The sequence below is a fragment of the Exophiala viscosa genome (assembly GCF_022695815.1).
Source record: "Exophiala viscosa unplaced genomic scaffold EDD37scaffold_13, whole genome shotgun sequence".
In the NCBI taxonomy this organism is placed as follows: Eukaryota; Fungi; Ascomycota; class Eurotiomycetes; order Chaetothyriales; family Herpotrichiellaceae; genus Exophiala; species Exophiala viscosa.
In genome coordinates, this window is record NW_026944365.1 from 69620 (window position 1) to 90706 (window position 21087).

At 51.1% G+C, this 21087-nt stretch overlaps 10 protein-coding genes across 10 annotated transcripts; 3 read left to right on the forward strand and 7 right to left on the reverse strand.

Annotated features, from left to right (window-relative positions):
- The first annotated feature begins 185 nt into the window (after window positions 1-185).
- Window positions 186-2954, forward strand: EDD37DRAFT_169392 (multidrug transporter). The gene is made up of 9 exons (XM_062809845.1): window positions 186-694; window positions 741-1045; window positions 1098-1151; window positions 1203-1273; window positions 1324-1535; window positions 1594-1700; window positions 1773-2037; window positions 2096-2363; window positions 2437-2954. The coding sequence occupies exons 1-9, from the start codon at window positions 584-586 to the stop codon at window positions 2769-2771; spliced, it is 1728 nt and encodes a 575-aa protein (XP_062666110.1). The 5' UTR covers window positions 186-583; the 3' UTR covers window positions 2772-2954.
- Window positions 2955-2976: 22 nt separating this feature from the next.
- On the reverse strand, window positions 2977-7154 carry EDD37DRAFT_640876 (Cu2+-exporting ATPase). Its single transcript, XM_062817272.1, has one exon. The coding sequence runs from the start codon at window positions 6683-6685 to the stop codon at window positions 3137-3139; it is 3549 nt and encodes a 1182-aa protein (XP_062666111.1). The 5' UTR covers window positions 6686-7154; the 3' UTR covers window positions 2977-3136.
- On the reverse strand, window positions 6886-7635 carry EDD37DRAFT_169260 (uncharacterized protein). Its single transcript, XM_062809844.1, has one exon. The coding sequence runs from the start codon at window positions 7485-7487 to the stop codon at window positions 7086-7088; it is 402 nt and encodes a 133-aa protein (XP_062666112.1). The 5' UTR covers window positions 7488-7635; the 3' UTR covers window positions 6886-7085.
- EDD37DRAFT_169409 (uncharacterized protein) lies at window positions 7095-8986 on the forward strand. Its single transcript, XM_062809846.1, has 5 exons — window positions 7095-7196; window positions 7288-7374; window positions 7422-7752; window positions 7804-8796; window positions 8850-8986. The coding sequence occupies exons 3-4, from the start codon at window positions 7506-7508 to the stop codon at window positions 8511-8513; spliced, it is 957 nt and encodes a 318-aa protein (XP_062666113.1). The 5' UTR covers window positions 7095-7196; window positions 7288-7374; window positions 7422-7505; the 3' UTR covers window positions 8514-8796; window positions 8850-8986.
- Window positions 8987-9271: 285 nt separating this feature from the next.
- Window positions 9272-10538, reverse strand: EDD37DRAFT_569585 (RGS domain-containing protein; the record flags this gene model as incomplete). Its single annotated transcript, XM_062814231.1, has 3 exons — window positions 9272-9508; window positions 9565-10324; window positions 10378-10538. 3 exons carry the CDS (start codon window positions 10536-10538, stop codon window positions 9272-9274), a joined length of 1158 nt encoding a protein of 385 aa, XP_062666114.1.
- A 528-nt stretch (window positions 10539-11066) lies between these two features.
- EDD37DRAFT_169435 (histone acetyltransferase) lies at window positions 11067-12896 on the reverse strand. The gene is made up of 2 exons (XM_062809847.1): window positions 11343-12896; window positions 11067-11288 (listed from the first exon to the last, which is right to left on the reverse strand). Exons 1-2 carry the CDS (start codon window positions 12627-12629, stop codon window positions 11274-11276), a joined length of 1302 nt encoding a protein of 433 aa, XP_062666115.1. The 5' UTR covers window positions 12630-12896; the 3' UTR covers window positions 11067-11273.
- A 482-nt stretch (window positions 12897-13378) lies between these two features.
- On the reverse strand, window positions 13379-15272 carry EDD37DRAFT_653828 (serine/threonine kinase 16; the record flags this gene model as incomplete). Its single annotated transcript, XM_062818617.1, has 5 exons — window positions 13379-14487; window positions 14542-14618; window positions 14674-14796; window positions 14851-15194; window positions 15249-15272. The coding sequence occupies 5 exons, from the start codon at window positions 15270-15272 to the stop codon at window positions 13379-13381; spliced, it is 1677 nt and encodes a 558-aa protein (XP_062666116.1).
- A 611-nt stretch (window positions 15273-15883) lies between these two features.
- On the reverse strand, window positions 15884-17600 carry EDD37DRAFT_169457 (esterase/lipase). Its single transcript, XM_062809849.1, has one exon. It carries the CDS (start codon window positions 17465-17467, stop codon window positions 16370-16372), a length of 1098 nt encoding a protein of 365 aa, XP_062666117.1. The 5' UTR covers window positions 17468-17600; the 3' UTR covers window positions 15884-16369.
- Window positions 17343-19435, reverse strand: EDD37DRAFT_169443 (uncharacterized protein). The gene is made up of 2 exons (XM_062809848.1): window positions 18076-19435; window positions 17343-18021 (listed from the first exon to the last, which is right to left on the reverse strand). The coding sequence occupies exons 1-2, from the start codon at window positions 19295-19297 to the stop codon at window positions 17627-17629; spliced, it is 1617 nt and encodes a 538-aa protein (XP_062666118.1). The 5' UTR covers window positions 19298-19435; the 3' UTR covers window positions 17343-17626.
- A 462-nt stretch (window positions 19436-19897) lies between these two features.
- On the forward strand, window positions 19898-20972 carry EDD37DRAFT_640890 (uncharacterized protein). Its single transcript, XM_062817273.1, has one exon. It carries the CDS (start codon window positions 20320-20322, stop codon window positions 20734-20736), a length of 417 nt encoding a protein of 138 aa, XP_062666119.1. The 5' UTR covers window positions 19898-20319; the 3' UTR covers window positions 20737-20972.
- The last annotated feature ends 115 nt before the right edge of the window (window positions 20973-21087 follow it).

Genomic DNA, 21087 nt, shown 5'->3' on the forward strand with positions numbered 1-21087 from the left:
GCCGTTTAGTAAGCATTAAGGGGCAAGGGATATCCGGCATATGTAAGCTATTCCAACACATACCGAAAAGGGATGCACATCCAACCTAGTCTGCTCGAGTAGCACTGCTAGCTTGTCTGTATTCGATACGAAATCTCCGCATGAGGATGGAGGTCTATGACGCGTCTTCGTGCGGGATGTGAGAAGACGTGGAGATGTTGATCGTCATTTGGAATTAATAATCAGCACCAGGCTCTGAGTAAACTGATTCAGACAGCCTTGCATCTACCTTCGGCTGTTGAGAGGAAACCAATGATGGTTCCAGATCTTACACAAGGCCACCCTCTAACGAGGATTGATTGGGTCTCCACCCAGAAAATGGTTACAGGCTGTTGAGCCTCGTCAATATCACAAACTAATCACGTTGAGACGAGCGGACACGGACGAGCGAGTGCCTTGGTCCGCACCGCGTTTGTGGCGACCGACGCCGTTATGCCCAGGACATTATAAGTACTAAGTCTACTCTCGATCTCATAAGCATCTAAGGATCCTCCTGGATCTCGCTGTTTTCAGGGCCCCAGGCGTACAGAGACAATCACTCGGAATGCTGGACACAATTCGGGACGCGCCTTTGGGCCAATTGATTCGTTTGATCACCCGCAACAAGGTTCTCCTGCACCCTGAGGAACGAGAAGGCTTCCAGTTTCCAAAACTCGTGCGTATCCACAGATAATGGTTGAACTAAGACTGAACCGATGCAGGCAACAGGTGAAGCCATCAACCAGACTTTAGAGACATCGCCAGAGACCACCGAGCGAGATGCCGCGACTGACGAGGAAACACTCCCAGTTGAATCGAGCATGGAGCGGCAACTGAGCCAGGAGTACTCACGAGAACGACTCGAGTTAGATGAAGAGCTTGACCTTGAGAAGACAAGAAGCAGACCTATATCTCTTCAAAGGTCCAAGGATGGGTTTGTTCTGGTCGACTGGTACACCACGGATGATCCAGAGAATCCACAGAACTGGTCTCAGGGCAAGAAGATCTTTGTCTTGACCCAGATATGGTGACTGAAGACTACACTCATTTCAAATCAACCAGGCTAACTCGTCATAAAGCCTATACAGCTTCGCCATGTATGGTGGATCGAGCATCTACGTCCTTGGCGAGCAGTAGGTACAAGCAAATCCAAACTATTGACACTGTCTAACTCTTGCTCTCAGGGGTGTCATGGACAGATTCAACGTCGGCAATGCAGCAGCAGCAATGGGTCTTGCAATCTACGTGATCGGATGTGAGTCGTCTCTCCCGCTTCTCTCTCCCTACTAACCATCCGACCAACAGACGGTATCGGCCCTCTTCTGTTTGCACCGCTATGCGAGATCCCGGCCATCGGCAGGAACGGGGTCTACACACCCACATTCATCCTCTTCGTCATCATATCCATCCCCACAGTCATGGTCGACAACTACGCTGGCCTGCTTGTTCTGCGCTTCCTGCAGGGCTTATTGAGCAGTCCGTGCTTGGCCAACGGAGGCGCATCCGTGGGCGATATGGTACGTATAACAAACTGTCCTCTTCACACTCCCATAAGCTGACATGTCCTAATCACAGTTCAACCTCCTCATGCTTCCACTGTATCTCTCCTCCTGGACCGCCGCTTGTTTCTGGGGCCCGGCGATCGGTCCTGTCGTGAGTGGCTACGCCATCTCTGCAGAGGGGTAAGACATCCATACCCACGGTCTTTTTCATTGTCACCGCGTCGCGGAGCTGACACACTGGACCCCCTTCAGATGGCGATGGTCCCTCTGGATCCTAGTCTGGATGTCAGCCCCTATCCTAGTTCTCTATCTCATCGCCTGCCCCGAAACATCCGCCGAAACCATCCTCCGCCGCCGGGCCCAACGTCTCCGCCAGCTCACAGGGCGCACCGACTTGAGGTCTCAAAGCGAGATCAAGCAGGCAACCATGACACTGTCGTCCATTTTCGCCGACGCCATCATCAAACCAATTGAGATCATGGTCAAAGACCCCGCCGTGTCCTTTACGAACGTCTACGTAAGTCTTTACTGCCTCCACCTTACAATCAGGCTTCGAGCTAACGTATGATGTACAGACTGCCCTCACCTACGGTATCTACTATTCCTTCTTCGAGGTCTTCCCCCTAGTCTACATCGATATCTACCACTTCAACCTCGGCGAGTTGGGCCTCACATTCCTCACCATCGGAGTGGCGTGCCTGATCGGCGTGGCTCTGTTCAACGGCTACCTACTACTCTATCTCGTGCCGGACATCAAGAAACGAGGTCTTCGCGCTCCAGAACACAGATTGGTCCCGGCACTATTCGCCGTGTGTACATTGCCTATGGGATACTTCATGTTTGGTAAGTTCAACGCCACCCCAACCCTCAACCTCCCACCAGACAATATCGCTTGCTGACACTCAATGTGATACAGGCTGGACCGCCCGTCACAGTGTTCACTGGATAGTCAGCATGATCGGCGTGACCATCCTAGTGACCTCCAACTTCATCATCTTTCAATGCATATTCGTCTACTTGCCGCTCTCGTACCCTCAGTACGCTGCATCACTGTTCGCAGGGAACGACCTATTCCGCGCGCTGTTTGCCGCAGGGTGCGTCATCTTCTCGCGGCCCATGTTCATCAAGCTCGGCGTTGGTGGTGGAGTGAGTCTACTTGCGGGTTTGGCTGTTGTGGGCATCGCAGGTATGGTGTCATTGTATGTGTTTGGCGCGAAGTTGAGAGCGAGGAGCACTTTCGCTGTAGCGTAAAGTGTTCATGATTCGGCGAAAAAGTTGTTGTGGGGATGACAGTGTATCGTATTAGTAGCTTGGGATCTAGACATAATAGACAAAGAATAAAGATAGACGGTATTGCTGGGGCTGATGACAGGAAGAACGGGGCGGTGTGGATCACGATGCAAGGCTGGAGCCGGTCAGGGGCCTATCTCCTTTCCATACTTCACTCACTTTGCCGAACAAAAACTGTCAATTGGCGAGACCAACAAACATGTAACTGCACATTGCAAGATGATATCTGACACATTTACCATGCTGAATATAGATAGTAGATAGTACAGTATAGTATAGTATACGTTTACAACTCAAACGCTATTAAATTCAGACAATCAAGAAGCTTATACAGGCTCCACGTTTGTAAGAGGAACGTAACTTCCTCTGTTGCCCTCCTGAAGAGCTCTCCTCTTGATGAGCGCGCCGTCAAACAAGGAAGACACAGCCTCGACGACTCTGCCAACGATGTTTGGCCTCTTCCTTTGTCCAATGACCGGCACAGCGAGCTTTGGACTCTCCATCTCCATAGACTCAACAGTCAGCCACTTCGGCCTACCCGCCCATCTGAGCGCAAGACTCGACAAGGTGACGCTGATACTGCTGAACATCATGGCTGTCGCGCTCATCAAGGGCGGCATATGATAGCCCAAAGGCAAAAAGATTCCCATGGCAAAAGGCAGACCAATGACATTGTACGCGCAAGCCCAAATAAGATTCATCTTGATGCGGCGGAAAATGACTCTGCACAGATATAATGCAGCAGGGATGTTGAGAAGGTCATCAGATCGCATGATGACAATGTCGGCAGCTTCAACGGCGATGTCACTTCCAGATACCAGACCGACACCGACATTAGCAGTTGCAAGAGCTGGTGAGTCGTTGATACCGTCGCCAACCATGGCTACAATCTCGCCTTGGGACTGTAGTTCTGCCACGATGGACTGTTTTTCACCGGGCGAGACAGATGCCCGGATCGAGTCTGGTGGGATGCCCACGAGTTGCGCGATGTTTAGAGCTGTGTTGTATGTGTCTCCAGTGACCAAAGACGTGCTGATCCCCATCTTGTGTAGAGCTGCGACGGCCGCCGGAGCAGTAGGTTTCAGAGTATCCGAAAGTCCGATTGTACCGGCAAACTGACCATTGATAGCAACATAAACCGTGGTAATACCAGTCTTGGACTTCTTTCGAGTTGTGGGAGACATGGCTGAGCTGACCGAGTTCTCGACTTCCGAGGGGATCTCGATCTTCTTGTTGTGGAGAAATTTGGCGTTGCCCACATATACCTTATATCCTGTTTGATCTCCAGGGGTCTCCAATTCGATGACAGCCGACACACCTTGACCGACGGTCACGCCAAAGGTTCCAACTTGACCAGGAAATTGCTCATCGGGCTCAAGATCAAGATGTTCCCGAGCTGCCGCGAGGACTGACTTAGCAATAGGATGTTCAGAACCTGACTCAGCCAGTCCAACCAAAGTCCACCAGACCTTGGTCCTCCACTCATTGGAACTCCAGAGAGGTTCAATCTTCTTGTCTGCAACTTTGAGCTTGCCGAAAGTGAGTGTTCCGGTTTTGTCAAAGATGAGATGGGTGATGCGGGTAGCCGTCTCCAAAGCAGCGCCACCCTTGACGAGTATTCCCTGTTGTGATGCAGTACCCGTTCCCACCATGACTGCGGTGGGTGTGGCCAAGCCTAGGGCACAAGGGCAAGCAAAAACAATGACTGAGATGCAGAGTTTGAGGCAGACCATAAACTTTCCTCCGCTTTGCTTGTCGATAAAGATCTTTGGCGGGTTCGGGAGAGTGTGGCTGAGCACCATCCAGCCGATAAAGGTGATGAGGCCCAGCAGAATGATGACTGGGACGAAATAGCCAGCAACGAGATCTGCCATACGTTGAATCGGTGCTCGACTCGTCTGTGCTTCTTGCACCAGTGTCACAATCTGACTCAGTTGTGTATCCTTACCAGCACGAGAGACCTTGAAATCGAGCTTGCCAGCTCCGTTGACTGTTCCCGCCATAAGAACACTGCCCTTCTTCTTGGAGATTGGCATGGCTTCACCGGTGACCATGCTTTCATCAACAAAACTTTCGCCTCTGGTGACTATTCCATCCGCAGGCACTTTATCACCTGGTCGGAGAATGACCACATCGCCCACTTCAATCAATTCAGTGGGGATCATTTTCTCAATCGCGGCTGGTCCAGAAGGTGCAGCAGGCAATCTGTTGAACTTCTCATTCGTTGGTGTCTTCTCCAAGACGGGCGATGAGGGTGCGCTCCAGTTAGCGGCCAACTTTTCTGCATACAAAGGATCTTCGTAAATGGTTGCCATACTTGGAGCCAGAGACATCAGGGCGGACAATGCTTTCGAGGTTTGACCTTTGGCGCGGTTCTCCAGCCATCTGCCCAGTGTAATGAACGTGATCAGCATGGTACTTGTGTCGAAGACAGTGCCAGGCTTGTTGTGAGGCGGTATCAAAACCGCGACGATAACCGCAAAGCAGCTGAAAAAGAAAGCTGCTGAAGTGCCCAGAACCACCAAAACGTCCATGGTCGGGGATCTATGCTTCAAACTTTTGTAGGCCGAAACATAGAATCGCTTTCCGATGCCGAATTGAACAGGAAACGTCAATGCGCCGCAAACAATATCCCCCAAAAACAAACCGGGTATCAGTTGAAAGGAGCCAAAATCCAACGCAGGCAAAAACATGGGTATAATCATGCTGATTAGGAAGACCGGAACTGCAAAGCCCACGGACGTCAAGAACGCTCTCCTCCACTCCTGAATCTCTTTCGTCTTTGCCAGAGACTCCAGTTGAGCGTTGTTGTCCTCTGAATCAGCGACAAGGGCATTGAAGCCGGCCGCTTCAACGACTCCGACGATCGCTCGAAGACCGATTAGTGCGGGATCGTAGGTGACATTGGCTCGTGAGGTGGACAGGCTGATTACGGCATTCTTTATGCCGGCTTTGGACCTCAACGCATCCTCCAGTTCAGTGGCAGTCTTGCCATCAGGCAGGCCATAGATCTTGAGTTGTTGCGTGGCAGAGGATGCGCCTTGCGACGCCGCCTCAGCCTGCGAAGACACAACCTTTGCGTCAAAACCTGCGTCTTCAATGAGTTCCACAATCTTCTCCGCAGGCAACGCCTCTGGATCATGAGAAATGACTGCTCGTTCGGCAAGCAGACTAATGTTGAATCGAACTAAGCCCGGAACGTTCTTGAAAGCGCCTTCCACCGAGGAAGTACACGCTCCACAAGTCATGCCTTCGATAGCAACAGTGGTTGTCCATGTGCTTGGCCCTTGCTCTTTAGTGTTGTTTGCATCTTTCTTTGCCTCCTGTACCTTCGAGTCCATGATCGTGGCATCAAAACCACGGTCTTCGATAATTTCCGCCAAGGCATCGGCGCCAATTATGCTAGCATCGTGCTCGACAATTGCACGCTCGGCGAGTAGCGATATGCTCATGCTCTTGACACCCGGAACATCTTTGAACCCGGCCTCCACAGCGGAAGTGCAGGCACCACATGTCATTCCTTGTACTGATATTGTGGTGACCGTGGTCTGAGATTTTGAGACGCTCGATGCTTTGGCTGGCGCATTATCTGATAGAGGTACGTCGGTGGTAAGGACTTCGGCGTCGAATCCACGATCTTCAATGATTTCCGCGATCTTTTCCGCGGACAACTTTTCTGGATCATGATGTACCACGGCTCTTCCCATCATTAAACTAACAGAGACAGCGCCAGCGCCGTCAACTCCTTGAAATCCAGACTCCACGGCGGAAGTACAAGCGCCGCATGTCATGCCATCCACCTTTAGTGTAGTGGTCGCCATGTGCGGCAATTGTGATTGTTGCGGCGCCAGGCCGCTGCCTTCGATGACACCCATGTCGATATGAGAGGTGTGACGAGCGAGACAAGCGTAGTGCAAGATAACAGACTAGAAGTTCATTGTTTGGATGGCGACTCGAGGTTTCGTGGGAAATGCTTCGGTCTTATGGGAGGGAGAAGTACTGTGTATTGACCAGGAACGCCGAGGAGACCTAAAGAGTGTGACGGTGGGAAAGGAAACGATCGACTTGAAACCGAGGCGAGGAAGTGGTACGGAGTGGTGGTGTTTTAGAAGTGAGGAAGCGAAGAAAGAGAAGCGAGTGGAAATGTGAGACGTAAAAGGCCCGAGTTAAAGAATGCGTTTTGCTTAGAAACCCTAAGTAACCCTTGGGGGGGGCTTTGCGCATGCGTCCGGAAACGAAAAGGAGTTTCGAAATTGGCACCAACAGTAGAATATGTCACCGCGTGGCCACCACCAATAAGTTATTATCGTTACCCCGGGGTTTTAACTGACAGAATTCAATTTTGGAGGCTGAAGTTAACAACAGAACAGTCAGACCACACATCAGGTCAGTCTGGTTGAAGTTAGAGGGGAGATTTCCTCTTAGTGGCATGAGTAGAAGTACCGCAGGCGTGGCGTAACTAATAATAAATGCACAGTTGAACCCACCAAGACCCAGCCTGCCTGCCTGGACCTGTGAAGCAGCGGAATACCCCGGGCACCGTGATAGGCTGGCCTTGTTGAATGTCAGTGCCCCATTGCCACTGTCCTGCGTGTCCACTAATGGTGATAGTACGCAATAGAGAAACAACTCCCACCACCACCATTCTACCTCAGACGACAATCCCACTGGTGACATCCCACAGCACTTCAAGCCATGGATCAATCACAGACGAAAGCCCTCGCGGCACTCCAGCCGTTCGTTCACCTTGCCACGACTACCAAGAGCCCATCTCCTCGCTTCGTCGCCGAACTCATCAAGAGTGCCATATCTGCACCAGGCACATATATCTTCACCGAACTCCTTCAGATCGAAGCCTGCCAGAGCCTGCGTGGAACAGACTCACAGCCATGGCTCACGCTCCTAGAGATCTTCAGCTGGGGCACCTACGAAGAATACAAAGGTAGACTCAGCCCAAGGCACAGGGCAGGACGATGCTAACTTGGTCCCAAAGCAACTTCCAATCTTCCACCACTCGACGAGCCTCAGACCTTCAAACTGCGCCAACTCAGTCTCTTGACACTTGCCTCACCCTTCGCCCCGACCAGCGACACCAAAACAAGCACCCTAACCTACCCAACCCTCCTTCAATCCCTCTCGCTTTCCAACGCAGCCAGCCTCGAATCCCTCGTCACCCAATCCATCTACACCGGCCTCCTGACCGCTCGCCTCTCACCGACATCCAACCCGCCCGTGGTGAACGTCACCTCAGTTGCACCACTGCGCGACCTACGCCCACAATCCCTCCCAGCACTACTTCAGATCCTACAGACATGGGAGTCGAGATGCACATCCATGATCAGCGAGCTGGAAGGCCAGATCACCGCGATCCGCAGTACAGCCGCTGAGCGCAGCGTCACCGAACGAAAGCACCAGGAAACCGTCGACGCAGCCGTCCTAAACACCAAGCCCGCCATCGACCCAGAAGCCGAGCGTAAAGCCGCAGGAGGTCTTCGCCCAGCTCGTGGTGCGCAACGTTTGCCCAGTAAGCGCGACATCGAACAGCACATGGAAGGCGAGGACGAGGACTACAGCGACGAAATGGATGTGGATGAAGGAATCGGCGAAGGTATAACAGCCGGAGGTGGTAGCGGACGCGGAGGATACGGGCTCGGCGCTTCTGCGAGGGGGACAAAGAGAAACAGAGGAAGGGGCTCGAAATGACGAGTCTAGCCATCAGCTACGATGTTTGCATGAAGAGATGACCCAACAAAATGGACAGCATAGCGATTGCCCGGTCTAAGGCGGTCGTCCATCAGAGATGGAACTGCGAAGGGGAGCCAAAATAGCGCTACATATCCTAGACAACATGAGGTTGTCCTGTCAAAGGGAAGCTGTTACAACCACGAAGCCACGACCTTGAGATGTCGTCCTACAGGAAGCAGCCATGGCAACGAAATCATGAGCCTGAAATAACCCAGTCCGAGCAACGTAGGCGTGGTCACAAGTATGAGCTTGAATTGCCTCCCTACGAGAATAGTACCTGACCACGGGTCACAGAAATGAATCCATGAATGCTCACGACTGAAAAATACTAGCAGTTTCTAGTAGAAATCCAAGATCAGCCCGGTACTGCCAGAGTTTATCCCTTGAATATACACACGGATTCATTGAGTTCATGTCATGTTGTTATTTCAGCTTAATGCCTCGAAAACGCCTGCTTGCCAGCTTGCCAGCTTGCCCGCCTGCCCGCCCACCCGGCAACCCATAAGTAAAAGCGCGACATATATCCCTCCAATTCGACTCCTTCGCTCGATCCGCTACCAGACACCCGCTGTGCGTTACCGCGCCGTTGCGTCTACAAGCGCACCAGCATTAAGTCCAACCCAACCCAAGTCAAACCCAGCTCTTTACACCCAAGTTCATCGCGGTCGTCACATAAGCTTCTTCGTTCTGGCCTTCAGAGTCTGGCTGTCTCAAGCTCAAAAGTTCGTGCCGGGCACAAAGATGAACAACACGCTCAACCCTACCGCCGTGGCCAAGAACATCGTCAACGCCATCGTGGCGCGAGTCAACAACAACCTACGTACAAAAGGCTCCTTGACTCTCGACCAGTTCATCCACGTATACTCGGAGAAGCCCAGGTACGCGGCCAGGATGTCGAGCTTGTATTGGTAAGACACGAGGAAGTACGTGCCGATGACAAACGGTAGGATGAGCTGTCCCGAAAAAGGTCAGCAACGATACGGCACATGTGCGATGAAGAAAAACGTACCCAACACCTCGTTCTCCTCGACTCATTCCGCAGAATCATGTAATATCCGCCCCAGAAGCCAGCCATCAAGCTCGTCAGGCCGATGATCAGCCTGATGAGGACACTGAGCGGCACCAGATTTCCCAGAGCCTTGGCCTGCAAGAATCCCGGGAAGGCGTCTCGTTCCATAGCCTGGAAGACATAGTCCTTCGCATCGTCAAAGACCTCCGGATCATCGCGTCCCTCCTCCTCAATGGCGCGTATGATTTTGTTCAGCATCGTGTCTGGCAGCACGATCTCGCGTTCCGAGCCGGGCAGAACAAATGTGTATAAGATCTTCTCGGCACTGGCCTTGATATCAGCTCTAGCAACACTGTGGCCCGGGGAATTCGAGTCAGTTCGCACTTCGGGCGTCGAGTAAGTCGGCTGGGGCAGCAGTTCGGATCCTGGAGACGGTCTTTCCGATCCTGGAGACGGGCGGCTATAGTTCCTCGAATGTGCAGATCCCAAACTATGGGATGGTGAACGTTCCATGCCGTTGCCGCCGTCTCTGCTACTGGGCTTCTTGCGCCCTCCATTATCTGACCTCAGGATAGCGGACACTCTTGACTCCTGTCCGCTCTTTCGTGTGTCCATACCCTCACCAATATCAAACGACTCGAAGAAATTCGACGACCTCTTACTCGTAGCTTTTTCCATCTCGGGCGTATCGACGAGCATTGATCGTCGTAGTTCTCGGACATAGTGTCGGCAAAGGGACATGTGCTGGGATACATCGAGCCTGCAGTGAATTGTTAGAGTTGGAGACTAGCCAAGAGTGAGACTCAGACGAACCAGAAGTCAAGATAGTCGACTGAGCGCTGTTGATCGCGCATGTAAATATAGAATGAAAACAGGTCAACTGGTGCCAGTGTCCTTCTTCCCAGTACTTCCATCAAAGTGGGGAGCCTGTTGCGCTGCTCGAGCTCTTGGTCGGCATGGCTGTGGTGCGCCATTGTTGTTATTGTTCCTCGGATCGGCTGGTCGCAAGCAATATAATGCTGTGTCGGGACTGGGATCGGCTGCTGACAGGACTTGAGGACTCGATACAATCGTGCGGATCTGCGCGGTCAATCGTCGTCGGACTTTGTCCTAGTAGCGCCTGCGAATTCGATCTTCGCGTCGCACTGAATATTTTGCTCTGGTAGGCGTGGAATTGATAGATGAGATGCAGCTGCCCAGGGGGACGGACTCAGGACGCCCGAGGTTGGTATAGCTGAGCGCCTTCGGCTGTGAACTTTGACGAAGTTTGCGTGTAGCGAGAGTGAGATTTGAGAAAGTCGACGTGTCTGCTGGTCGAGTGACGGTCCGGAAGCAAAGTCGTGGTGATGCAAGGATGATGTTGATGTGAGGCTGGCTTGACGCGGAAACTTGGAAGTGGTTGCGCCCGGGGGGTACTCGTAGACAAACAACGCAAATCGCTACTGGTCCGTCTACCTAAGGAAGCCGACAGCCATCAACCAAACTCATTTCCGCTCACTCCTCGTTTGAAATCCAATAAGATCTACGTTCTTCATTGATGTCTTCATCGTTATGTTCATAAAAGCTAGGTCATGCCTTTGGGGTATCATGTAATACAAAACTCAGCCAGCCACCCTGCCATTGATATGGACTTCATCCATTCCAACGCCAGTTCCAGTCCCTCCCACGCTCCAATGCTAATGCAAGATTTACTTCAACCGTTCTGGGTTCTACTCAGCCAGGTGCTATGCCTTGTCAGTATGTGTTCTTGTCAATGGGATCTCCAACATGAGACTTACCGACCACTCCGGGATGTTTTTGATCTGCTGCCACATGAACTTCTCGAGCTTGTTGGCACTCTTAGCATAAGGCGTGGTTTCATTGTTGTAACGCCGGCAGTTGTCGAAAATGAGTTTGGCTTCTTTGATGAAATCTTCGGGTCTTGGATAGAGATCATTCTGCAATCGTTCTTCCATAGTCGACAGATCCATCGGCTCCTTGATCACTTCATAGTAGTCCGGCACCTCATCCTTATTGACAGGCTGGGCAAAGGGCCATGCAGATGTGTGATTCTGCATGTCATTAAGCAAGTGAAGAAGCTGATTGTAATTGGGGCCATGTCGTGGTTGCCGCGAAAGTTCGTCCATGGAAGGAGACCAGCCCGACGCCTTGATCGCTGAAATCAACATTGGGTCGATCTCGCAGATGCCATTCTTCCACTGTGCTGGGGGAGCATGAACAATGTGAGACTTGCTCACTGCTCGGATCTTGGCCATGACCGCCTCTTTCTGTTTCTGAAGCATGCGTGGAACCTGGAGGTATCGTATCTTTGGTAGCATACTGCATTGCATGATCGTGCCTCCCTCGTAATCTTTGATGTACCCCATCCATATTGACTTCTCCAGGGTGATGTCCTTGGTGAAGCCTTGTTTCTTGAAATATCCAATGGCGTAGTTGTCGGCATAAGTCAAAAAGTACATGATAGGAGATGTAGCCTTGACATAATCTTTCAAATGCGCCATCAGGTGTGCTCCGTAGCCTTTGACCTGTTGGTCCGACGAGATTGCGCAGAACACTATCTCAGCGAATCTACGAGAGTTGAACGGCCTGTATGTGATGCCACCCACGACCTCAAGTGGTTGCTTTATTATAGCAATCGACAGATGTGTCTTGTCGTAAACCAAACGGGCAATGTAGTCCTTCGGCATCTTAGGTAGTTGTTTTTGGAATATACCTTTCAGCCCGGTCAAGATGATGTTGTGTTCTCGTGAATTATCATTGTTGACCACTCTGAACTCGATCACCCCCTCCTTCTCTTCGATCACGGCAGGTTTATCGGGAAAGTCGACAGGGGTGGGGGTGATGGGAGGATCAGCGTGATCCGAGTCGGACTGCGTAGAGGCTGGATTAGTGTCGGGTTCCCCAGAGCAGAGCCTTTCAAGCAACGACAAGCAACGACAGTATGCTAACTCTTGTTCCAGACATGCAAAACATATCGTAGAATCCGAATCAGAAGAGATGTTGCTTGGGACGTGGTACAGATGATCATCGGGCGGAAACCGCCCCAGAATAGGGTATGAAGGCATGGAATGGGAATTACCTCTTCCTGTTTCGTAACATCGCCATCTTCGAGGCTGGGAGACTCTGTACGGGCCTTCTTCGAGCGAGAGGAGGGTGCGTCCTCAGACGCTTTCCTTTTCACATCTAACAAGGCGGTTAGTCGCGATGTTGTACCGTACCCAAGGACTGTGGACTCACTTTCAACAGTTATAGGGGCCATAGTCACGGCTTGGAGGTCATTTCACGCCGCTGTGCCGTGCCGAACGTCGCTATAGTATTGATATATCGTTCACAAGAGTCGCGCTGAGATGAGATTTGATCCAGGAGGACGGCTTGCATCGATGGACAGTCCTGGGGGCGCAGGAAACGTGTAGATCATTCCCTCTTGCGGCAAGATCTGTCGCTGTTGTTGTGGTGTTTCTTGGCTGTTCAAGCGGCGGCATTTTTTGTGTAGGGCTTCTGGACAGGCAGTGAGGCATTCATGCGTTGTGTATTAGGGGCACGCAGTGTACAATACTAATCTTGAGGCTGGATAGCTCCATGCTGCTATTGAACCATTTGTCTAGATACACCCAGGGTACCCTTCCAACACAGCAAGCAATGTCACGTGCAGCGTAGTCATTTAGCCTGCAAGTTTGATCTGTTGTTTGATCCTGCACTACTGCTCACAGATGACTCTTTCAACAACTAACAGCAAACGATTCAAGTCCATTGTGCTCATGCTAGCAACTGCTGATTCAGGATGACGACTTCCGACCATCTGTTGTTACATCGCTCACATCATGTGCACAGAGCTGTTCTTCGACCATCTTCTGAATGTCTTTCCCTTGTAGTAGAAGAGAATGCCAAACAAGCACCACAAGAGGATCAACGAGGCATTTGTCATGATTGGTGGAATATATCCGTCCTCGACGATCCAGTTCGTGATGAACTTGCTGAATCCATAACCCCAGACATTCTTGTTCACGGTGATCGAGACGAACAGACTGCCCGCAACTGGCTTGTAGCTGTCAACCGCGTATGTCGAGACAATACCGGGCAAAGCAGCGACTTGAATGCCAGCACATGTATAGCCGATGATGACAATCGCTTGCCAAGGCCATTGATGTTGGTATCCCACACTGACAATGATGTTTCCAAGGTACATTATGATGACATAAGGGATCATGGCGACGAGTCGCATCTCCGGCTCACGAATACCGCGATTCCGGGCCGTGAGTCTGGCTGAGATCCAGTCAGAGAATGGGCCGGCGGTGAATAGACCGATCAGAGCGCCCGCAAAGACAGCGAAGTTCGTGAATCCGATGCTCTGAGTGCTCCAAAGGTAAGGAGGAGAAGCAAATGCTTGGGTCTGTGTCAGATTTAGCGTCAAGAAGGAGGAACAGCTCCAGCTGACAACGAAACTGGCAAATTCGACAATAGGAAAGGCGAACAGCTTCCACGGAATCCAGAGGTCGAGCAGAATGCTCTTGATCGGAGTGGGATTGGGTGTGAACAGACCCCATTGGGACTTGCTGGGTTTTCCTTTTCCAAGATATGGATCGCGAGCAGCCGTCTCGACGGTCGTAAGCGGGTGTGGTGCAATGGCCATAGCGTCATTGCCGTCGGATAGAGGCTCGCCTTTGACCCCTTCTCGGGCCTCGACAGTAGGCTTCCCATCAGTCGAGTTATTGAGTTCGTGGTGGAGCTCCTTAGGATGTTGTCGGTGCCACTTCGTCTCTGGGAACATGAAGATGATCATGAGAAGCGAGAGAGCAAGCATGCCTGTGTTGAGCCACCAGAAATTACGCCAACCAACATGCTCCGACATGCTGCCTGCGATGATGGGACCAATCATCAAGGATCCCATGTAAACGACCCAGTAGAGTGTGTTCCATTTGCCACCTGGTGAACGAGGGTCAGCTGGGTGCGCAGCACCTGTGTTTTAGCCAAACTTACGGTCATGAAGAAAGAAAATATCGGCGATAACAGCTGGCTGAATTGTTTCTGCAGGACCGGCTCCTATCCCGTTCAGACTGGAGCATTGTCAGCTTTTCATCAGGCTTCATTCCATGATTGATCTTCACTTACACACAAGCACCCATGAAACTGCCATATGTCTGGGCCCTGGCGCGCCAGATTGAGGATCCAAGGCAGACTAACAGAGAGGCAATGTAGACTGGGCGGCGACCGAACGAAGTGCTCAGGGGCACCCTGTGGGACATGTAAGCACAATTCGCGTGATCGTTTTTACTAAAACCGGCTTACCATATGAAGTTGCTGAAGCCTAGGACAAGAATAGCGACACCAGTGAATTGTACAGCGTCCGCCAAAGAACAGTCGAAAGCTTCGATATAATCGCCAAACATGGGTGCCAGAGATAGAGGACCCATGCCCTGCATGAACGATGCGAAGCTTGAGGCAATGATGGCAGCGAGTTTCCAGCCAGTCGACCAGTTCAACGGATCATGTGGATCGTCGGACGGTTGAGGGACCAAGACTCGGTGGTCTTTTCCACTGCTCTTGACAAAGTGGTGGGAACCGACATCAGCCATGATCTCAGTGCCCGGAAGGATCTCAGTATGGAGCTCCTGCTCCAATTGATGGAGCTCCTACGTACACGATTAGCGCTACCGGCAGATAAGAAAGGACATGTGAGGACATACCTTGTCATCGTAGTTCATCTCCATGATGGGCGATGATGTTGCACTGTAAGTGTGGCACTTCAGTGATGGATAGATGGAGAGTGAGATACGTTCAAAGACCAGGGATGGCGAGCCCCAAGCACATATGATATAGTTGTATTGCGTCGCCATGCACTAGTGGACATTGGACAAAAAGCCCATCTGCCGAGGTCTTGGTACTCAGTAATTGGAAAACCTTAGCAGATCCCCCAGACGAGGGATGGTGGGTGCTGATAGGCGGACAATTGGGGGCTTGTTCCAATATTCCGCACTCAAGCCCCCTAAGTTCAGACTTAATGACGCTGGGGTCCCCGCGCAGACCCCGGGCGACAGGCTCGAATTGGGAGGTCTGTCCATGTGCGTCTCCACCAACCTGGGTTTCGTTGGTACTCGATCCGATGCACTGGGCAGCCGGTGCCTTCGGCTAGAAGAATCGGCATTTCTGAGCGAATCTAAAGTCGTCAGGGACATTCTTCTTGCTTTTAGGGCCCTCGTAATTGGCTCAGTTTCCTTCCAAAAAAGAAAGTGACCAGTTCAAGACGACACCACCGGATCAAGTACCATAGGACTGGCTCGCTAAAGGAGCCGTGATGTCTTCCCGCTGTAAAGTCTGGAATCATGGCTTTGTTATCCTATCCCAAATTGGATGATTTTAGGTGATCAATTGTGAAGACGCTCCTCAGTTCTACCCAGGGGCACGTAGCTGGACGTCAAGCACGCCGTCGTGCCTAGTACACAACGTGGCTGCACCAAATCTGCATCAGATCCACCCGGTCCTGCAGGACTGGCATCTGTGACAACGGTATTGTTCCGCTGTCCGGAATCTTCGAGCCCAGATCTCGGTATCTCAAGATCTTGACTATACGATCGACTGCCCATCTGTCGCGGAGTGGTGCCGCTTCCTGGAGTATGCGATCCGGGTCGAAAAGCTGAAACCGCATCTTGAAGCTTCGTAAAATGCGCCGGTGTGCGACGGCGGATCGATGATGGGTTTGCATTCTTCGATCTGCAGACGAATCCCACGCGATTAAAATCCCATAAATCTGGCCAGACCCGTCCCCGAAAGCCACAGGTGCAAGAAACCCAGGACCACCAGCTACACATCAGACAGACTTCCATCCTTTGAGAAATGACAAGACATTAGCACCCAGATGTTCAATAACATAGCCACCCTCAAGCAGGACTAGACACGGGATGTCCTTCAGGTTCTGCCTTATTCTTGTTGCGATCGTCCCATAGTCTTCCGTATGGATCTGAAAATGACCTAGAGGATCTGCATGGAACGTATCGAAACCAAGACTAATGACCAGAAACTCGGGCCGGAAATCTAGCAGGCGATCAAGGCCGTACTCTAGCTTCGACATGTATTCTTCAAACGGACTGCCAACTTTGAGCGGAAGATTGATGTTCGTTCCTTCACCTTCACCAATACCTCTCTCATCTTCAGCGCCTGTGTAATAAGGAAACTCGTCTTCCCCATGAATGCTGACATACAGAACTTTTGGATCAGAGTAGAATATCTCCTGGGTACCATTTCCGTGGTGAAAGTCAATGTCAAGAATGCCCACGCGTGCTTGTGGTTTCGAGGCTCGCCATGTGCTCACCGCAAGAGCAGCATTGTTGATATAGCAGTAACCTCCCGCCCGTCGCCCATCACAGTGATGTCCGGGCGGGCGACAGAGCGCAAAGACTGTGTCGACATCAGTTGCACCGTCCGTGCCGAACCCAGTAAGCATGTCCGTTCCTTCATATGCAAGGTTTGCAGATGCAACGATAGCCCGGTAGCTGTCTAACATAATTCCACTGCTCATGTCAAATGCAAAATATCCTGCTCGAGCAAAGACATCCTTTGGTGGTCGCATCGGTTTGCCTGTTGAGGTGGGCAGGTAAAAACATTCCGGTAAGACGTTGCCATCCTTCTCAATCAAGCCTGCAGATAGCCACTCCTCGTACACACTCTGCAGATGTTGCAAGTAGTTGTGATTGTGTGTATCTGAAGTTAGCTTTGTCAACCTCGATACTCGCCCTTCATCACCACCGGCACTGAGCTGAATCTTGCGACACTCATGTTCTGAGAGATGCAAAGCTTCCAGGATCGCCTCAAGCCGTGCCGGTGATTCTAATGCAGGAATGAGCTTTGAGCCGAGCAACTCCACTGTCTTGTGCAGCAGGCAATCAGGGTCATAGAGAGTTATCAGCATATTCGATAAGCTGTGTGCTCCCGCCTATCATCTAAATGCATAATAGATAAGAGCTACGTGAGACGAAACCTCGCGGTCGATTGACTCATTGATTGGTACAGACAGGATTCGTGAGTCGAGGGATGGATTGTTTGTGCGGCTGACGATCTCCTGCCGTGTTCAACTTCGGGCTTTTGTTTTGCCGAGGGCGATTCTGACATGTGATCCCTTCTTTGGCTGATATATGGATAGATTGATGCTTCGCATCAACGAAGACCTATACCACTTCAGAAATTGGTATAGGGAGCGACATAATTTGGATGCTGCAGGTGGTGCGACGGCGTTGGAGACAGGGGAGATATGGTAGACACAGGCTGGACACCACCATCTGCATAATATCAGTATTCCACATATCTCACAAATCTTGACAGACTCACTGGTGTTGATGAACTCCTCCAAAGTCTCATTCTTTTTCTTTAACCTGTTACACCTGTCTCTCATGGCCTGTAAAGCGCGTTGTTGTGAGCTTGCAAAATTCTCCAACATTATGGTCATTCTGACTTTGAAGACTTGTCCTAGAAAACGTAAGTCAGACTGGAAATTCAGACAGATGAAGGAGCCTGTCTTACCAGGCTGATCGAGACTAGCCGCAAGCTTGTCACCAGAAGTGCCAATGTACTGTTGACTCGTGACCCACCCCCAAGCCGCGGCCTGGATATCTCTGGTGTACTCCTCTATCAACGGCATTACATCGTTTTGCAGAGGACCACTATTTTCTGAAGCTGTGAGTGAGACTATGTCCGCCATGTCGCTCATTTGGCTGAAGTCTGTTTCATCCAGTTGAGATACCATGCCGATCGGATCCGGGTCGACGGCGTCAAAGATGAGGGTTGGAATATTGTCCATGATCGATTGGTTCATTTGCCCTTGCGATAAACGAACATCGTTGTACAGCTGGTCCCCCATCATACCGTTGTTGACCAGCCCGTTATCTATGTTGGTAGAGACCGCATAAGTGTCGAAGTTGGCAGACGAGTCATTGGGGAAGGCATAGTTGATCGTGGGATCATTCTGTCCCATCGAAAATTGTAGATCTGGTGTATGTGCGTCAGTTCCCAGTGAACTTCCGACTGGCATCAGACCGCCTGAAAAGTCTGGGAATTGGTCCTGGTTGTTAGAGGCGCCGTACTGACTGTCGTCGACGGTCAAAAATAGCTCGGGCTCTTCGAGGTCGCCGAAAGCAGAGGCCTTCTGCTCGTGTAGTAGGTGTAACTGAACTGGCTGCTCGGGTTTCCCTGCAGCCGGAGTGGCAGCAACAGTGAAACCTTGACTTGGTGGGTGAAAAGCGGTCGGATTAGCGAGGTTCAGGTTGAAAGTCTGGTCTATGATTGCAGTGGAAGAGGATTCTCCGAGATCATTTTGGAACCGAGGGCGAGGTCTGTCGGTGAATGAGGCGGACCTAGACCTAGACCTAGAGCGACTGGCTTCTCGGCGAGCGAAGCGCCGCAGATTTCGATCCTCGTAGGGATGGAGCTTCCCTTCTTCACCCATGTGTGCCGATCGTGGTCGACGGCCAGGCCGGCCAACCTCATAGATGGACTTGCCAGTACTGGCAATCTGATGAAGTCGATCTTCCCGACTGGAGTACTTTGAAAAGCCCCATTGTTTGATCTTGCGCTCCCATTGCCGGGGCGTTGCGTCGAAGCCGAAGTTGTCTTTCAGATACTGTGCGGCATCTTTTCTGGTCATGTTGTTGTCAATATAACAGACCCGGAACTGCTCCTTATGAAGCTCCCAATCCTTGTCGTCGTGATGTTTGTCACCGGCTTGCGACTCATCCTCCGATGCCATGTTTGCGACAGAAGTTGCGCAACACGAATTGCGACAGAGATTATCAGTTTCAGCCTAATCAGAGTAAATCACCGATACTAGTTTAGTGAAGCCTGGTGGGCCGGCGCAACATGATTCAAACAATGATCTTGCACATCAGGAATACCTAAGACGTAAGAGAAGAAGTTCGGATGGAAAGCGACGTCGAGAGCAACGTTATCACTGCCGTCTCAGCCTCAGGTGAGTGAGGATTGGTCGCAAAGGGTCCAGTCGTTCGTTCTTTCGCAACCTGCCAGGCTAGTGTTGTTCGGCTCCAATAAACGTCAAGATAGTAGCAGCGGGGAGGTGCGGCTGATATATTGGGATTATTATGCGGACTATTGGCGAACTTACCCGGGCACGATCCAGGCTGTTCCAACCTTCCAAGTATTTTCAGCTGAACCACTTACGACTACATTAATCAGTGGCTGGAAATCAGGTTTTGCACTCCATGCTCAATGCTCGACCGCAACTTAAACAGAAGGTCTATGGTAAACCACCTAGGCCACCTGCGCAAAAGGGCGATTCAGCCTCAGATCGTGAACCCGCCCAAATCCTCTTCGACCATTTCTCAATCCTACAAACGATTCCTATGAAATAACCCAACCAGCGCCGCCGGTGTCAAGGTTTAAAGCGTTTCTGCCTAGCATTTATTCCTCTTCTGACATCAGGCTCTCCTGCGTTCGTGTTGAACCCCTGTTCATGACGGCGTTTCAGAGAACCTCACTGGTAATCCTACAACTTGGTACACGCCATACTGTCATACAGCCACATTCCTTACGTCTAAGGCAGTTTGCCTGCGATCGCAGTCGTTCATTGTCAAGACACTCAACAAGCTAAGTATCAAGAGTGCGTGATTTATGTAGGGAGAATCTGTCAGGCTTGCTTTACCAGCAATGCTTGTTGCTTGTTCAACATGATTTATAAATCATCTCGGTCAGTCCGAAGTGAATACCTATCATGGTTTGTGCTTGTTGTGTACCTGATTTGCAAAGGCTTCCCAGATGAGTTCCTTTCAGACGATTATTGCATGCATCCTTTCCCTCCTCACTTATGCCAGTACAGCCCTGGTTTCGCTGGTCAGGACTATTCGCACAGGCTTGGGAGTCTGCGGACGCTTCTTAGCCGGCCTTCTGAGTCGTAAGTCATGCAAAGATATCCCCTTGAACCATCAGTCATGCTTACAGTCTTCCTCAGGTACTCGGGCCCACAGGCCAGGCCCAATATTTGCTCAAGATGGCACTCAAGTCGTCCCTTCTCCTGAGCCATCACCATCGAGTGTTATCACAAGGGCCACAGATGGATCTATACGGATCTTCTCACCACCACGGTCACCACCTCCATTCGATACTATCGATCACAGAGACACGATCGGCATAGGGGATGTATTTCAGGTCGAAGTGGCAAATGAAATCGTATAATATGTGTTCAACGATACCGTTTACATGTTAGTCACATTGGACTTCTTGCTGGTGTGTGTTTCTATGTTGGACGTTGTCAATAGGCGTCATATGGTTCGGGGCGCAAAAAGTAGCAGTTACTGGTCAAATTTAGTTCTGGGTTGGTGCCTTCGTTACTGCATGCTTCTAGCGGAGCAGGCTCCGGGATACAAGGGCTAGCAATGAGAAGATGATTGTAACAATAAATCATAATCACCTACCTCCAGGTATCTAGGAAGATACAGGTTGCTACTAATCGGGCATGACCAGCAACTCAGCCTCGTCAATATCACGTGGTCTCGCGTTGTGCCAAGACGAGGCTGTGGCGCTTTG

Bases quoted from the DNA above. Each gene is read 5' to 3' on its own strand.
- EDD37DRAFT_169392 (XM_062809845.1), top strand. From the start codon at position 584: ATGCTGGACACAATTCGGGACGCGCCTTTGGGCCAATTGATTCGTTTG. The intron at 1,046-1,097 runs GTGACTGAAGAC...CTCGTCATAAAG, and splicing joins TTTGTCTTGACCCAGATATG to CCTATACAGCTTCGCCATGT. The intron at 1,274-1,323 runs GTGAGTCGTCTC...TCCGACCAACAG, and splicing joins TGCAATCTACGTGATCGGAT to ACGGTATCGGCCCTCTTCTG.
- EDD37DRAFT_640876 (XM_062817272.1), bottom strand. From the start codon at position 6,685: ATGGGTGTCATCGAAGGCAGCGGCCTGGCGCCGCAACAATCACAATTG.
- EDD37DRAFT_169260 (XM_062809844.1), bottom strand. From the start codon at position 7,487: ATGTCACCAGTGGGATTGTCGTCTGAGGTAGAATGGTGGTGGTGGGAG.
- EDD37DRAFT_169409 (XM_062809846.1), top strand. From the start codon at position 7,506: ATGGATCAATCACAGACGAAAGCCCTCGCGGCACTCCAGCCGTTCGTT. The intron at 7,753-7,803 runs GTAGACTCAGCC...TTGGTCCCAAAG, and splicing joins CACCTACGAAGAATACAAAG to CAACTTCCAATCTTCCACCA.
- EDD37DRAFT_169435 (XM_062809847.1), bottom strand. From the start codon at position 12,629: ATGCCTTCATACCCTATTCTGGGGCGGTTTCCGCCCGATGATCATCTG.
- EDD37DRAFT_169457 (XM_062809849.1), bottom strand. From the start codon at position 17,467: ATGCTGATAACTCTCTATGACCCTGATTGCCTGCTGCACAAGACAGTG.
- EDD37DRAFT_169443 (XM_062809848.1), bottom strand. From the start codon at position 19,297: ATGGCATCGGAGGATGAGTCGCAAGCCGGTGACAAACATCACGACGAC. The intron at 18,022-18,075 runs GTAAGACAGGCT...TACGTTTTCTAG, and splicing joins GGCTAGTCTCGATCAGCCTG to GACAAGTCTTCAAAGTCAGA.
- EDD37DRAFT_640890 (XM_062817273.1), top strand. From the start codon at position 20,320: ATGAGTTCCTTTCAGACGATTATTGCATGCATCCTTTCCCTCCTCACT.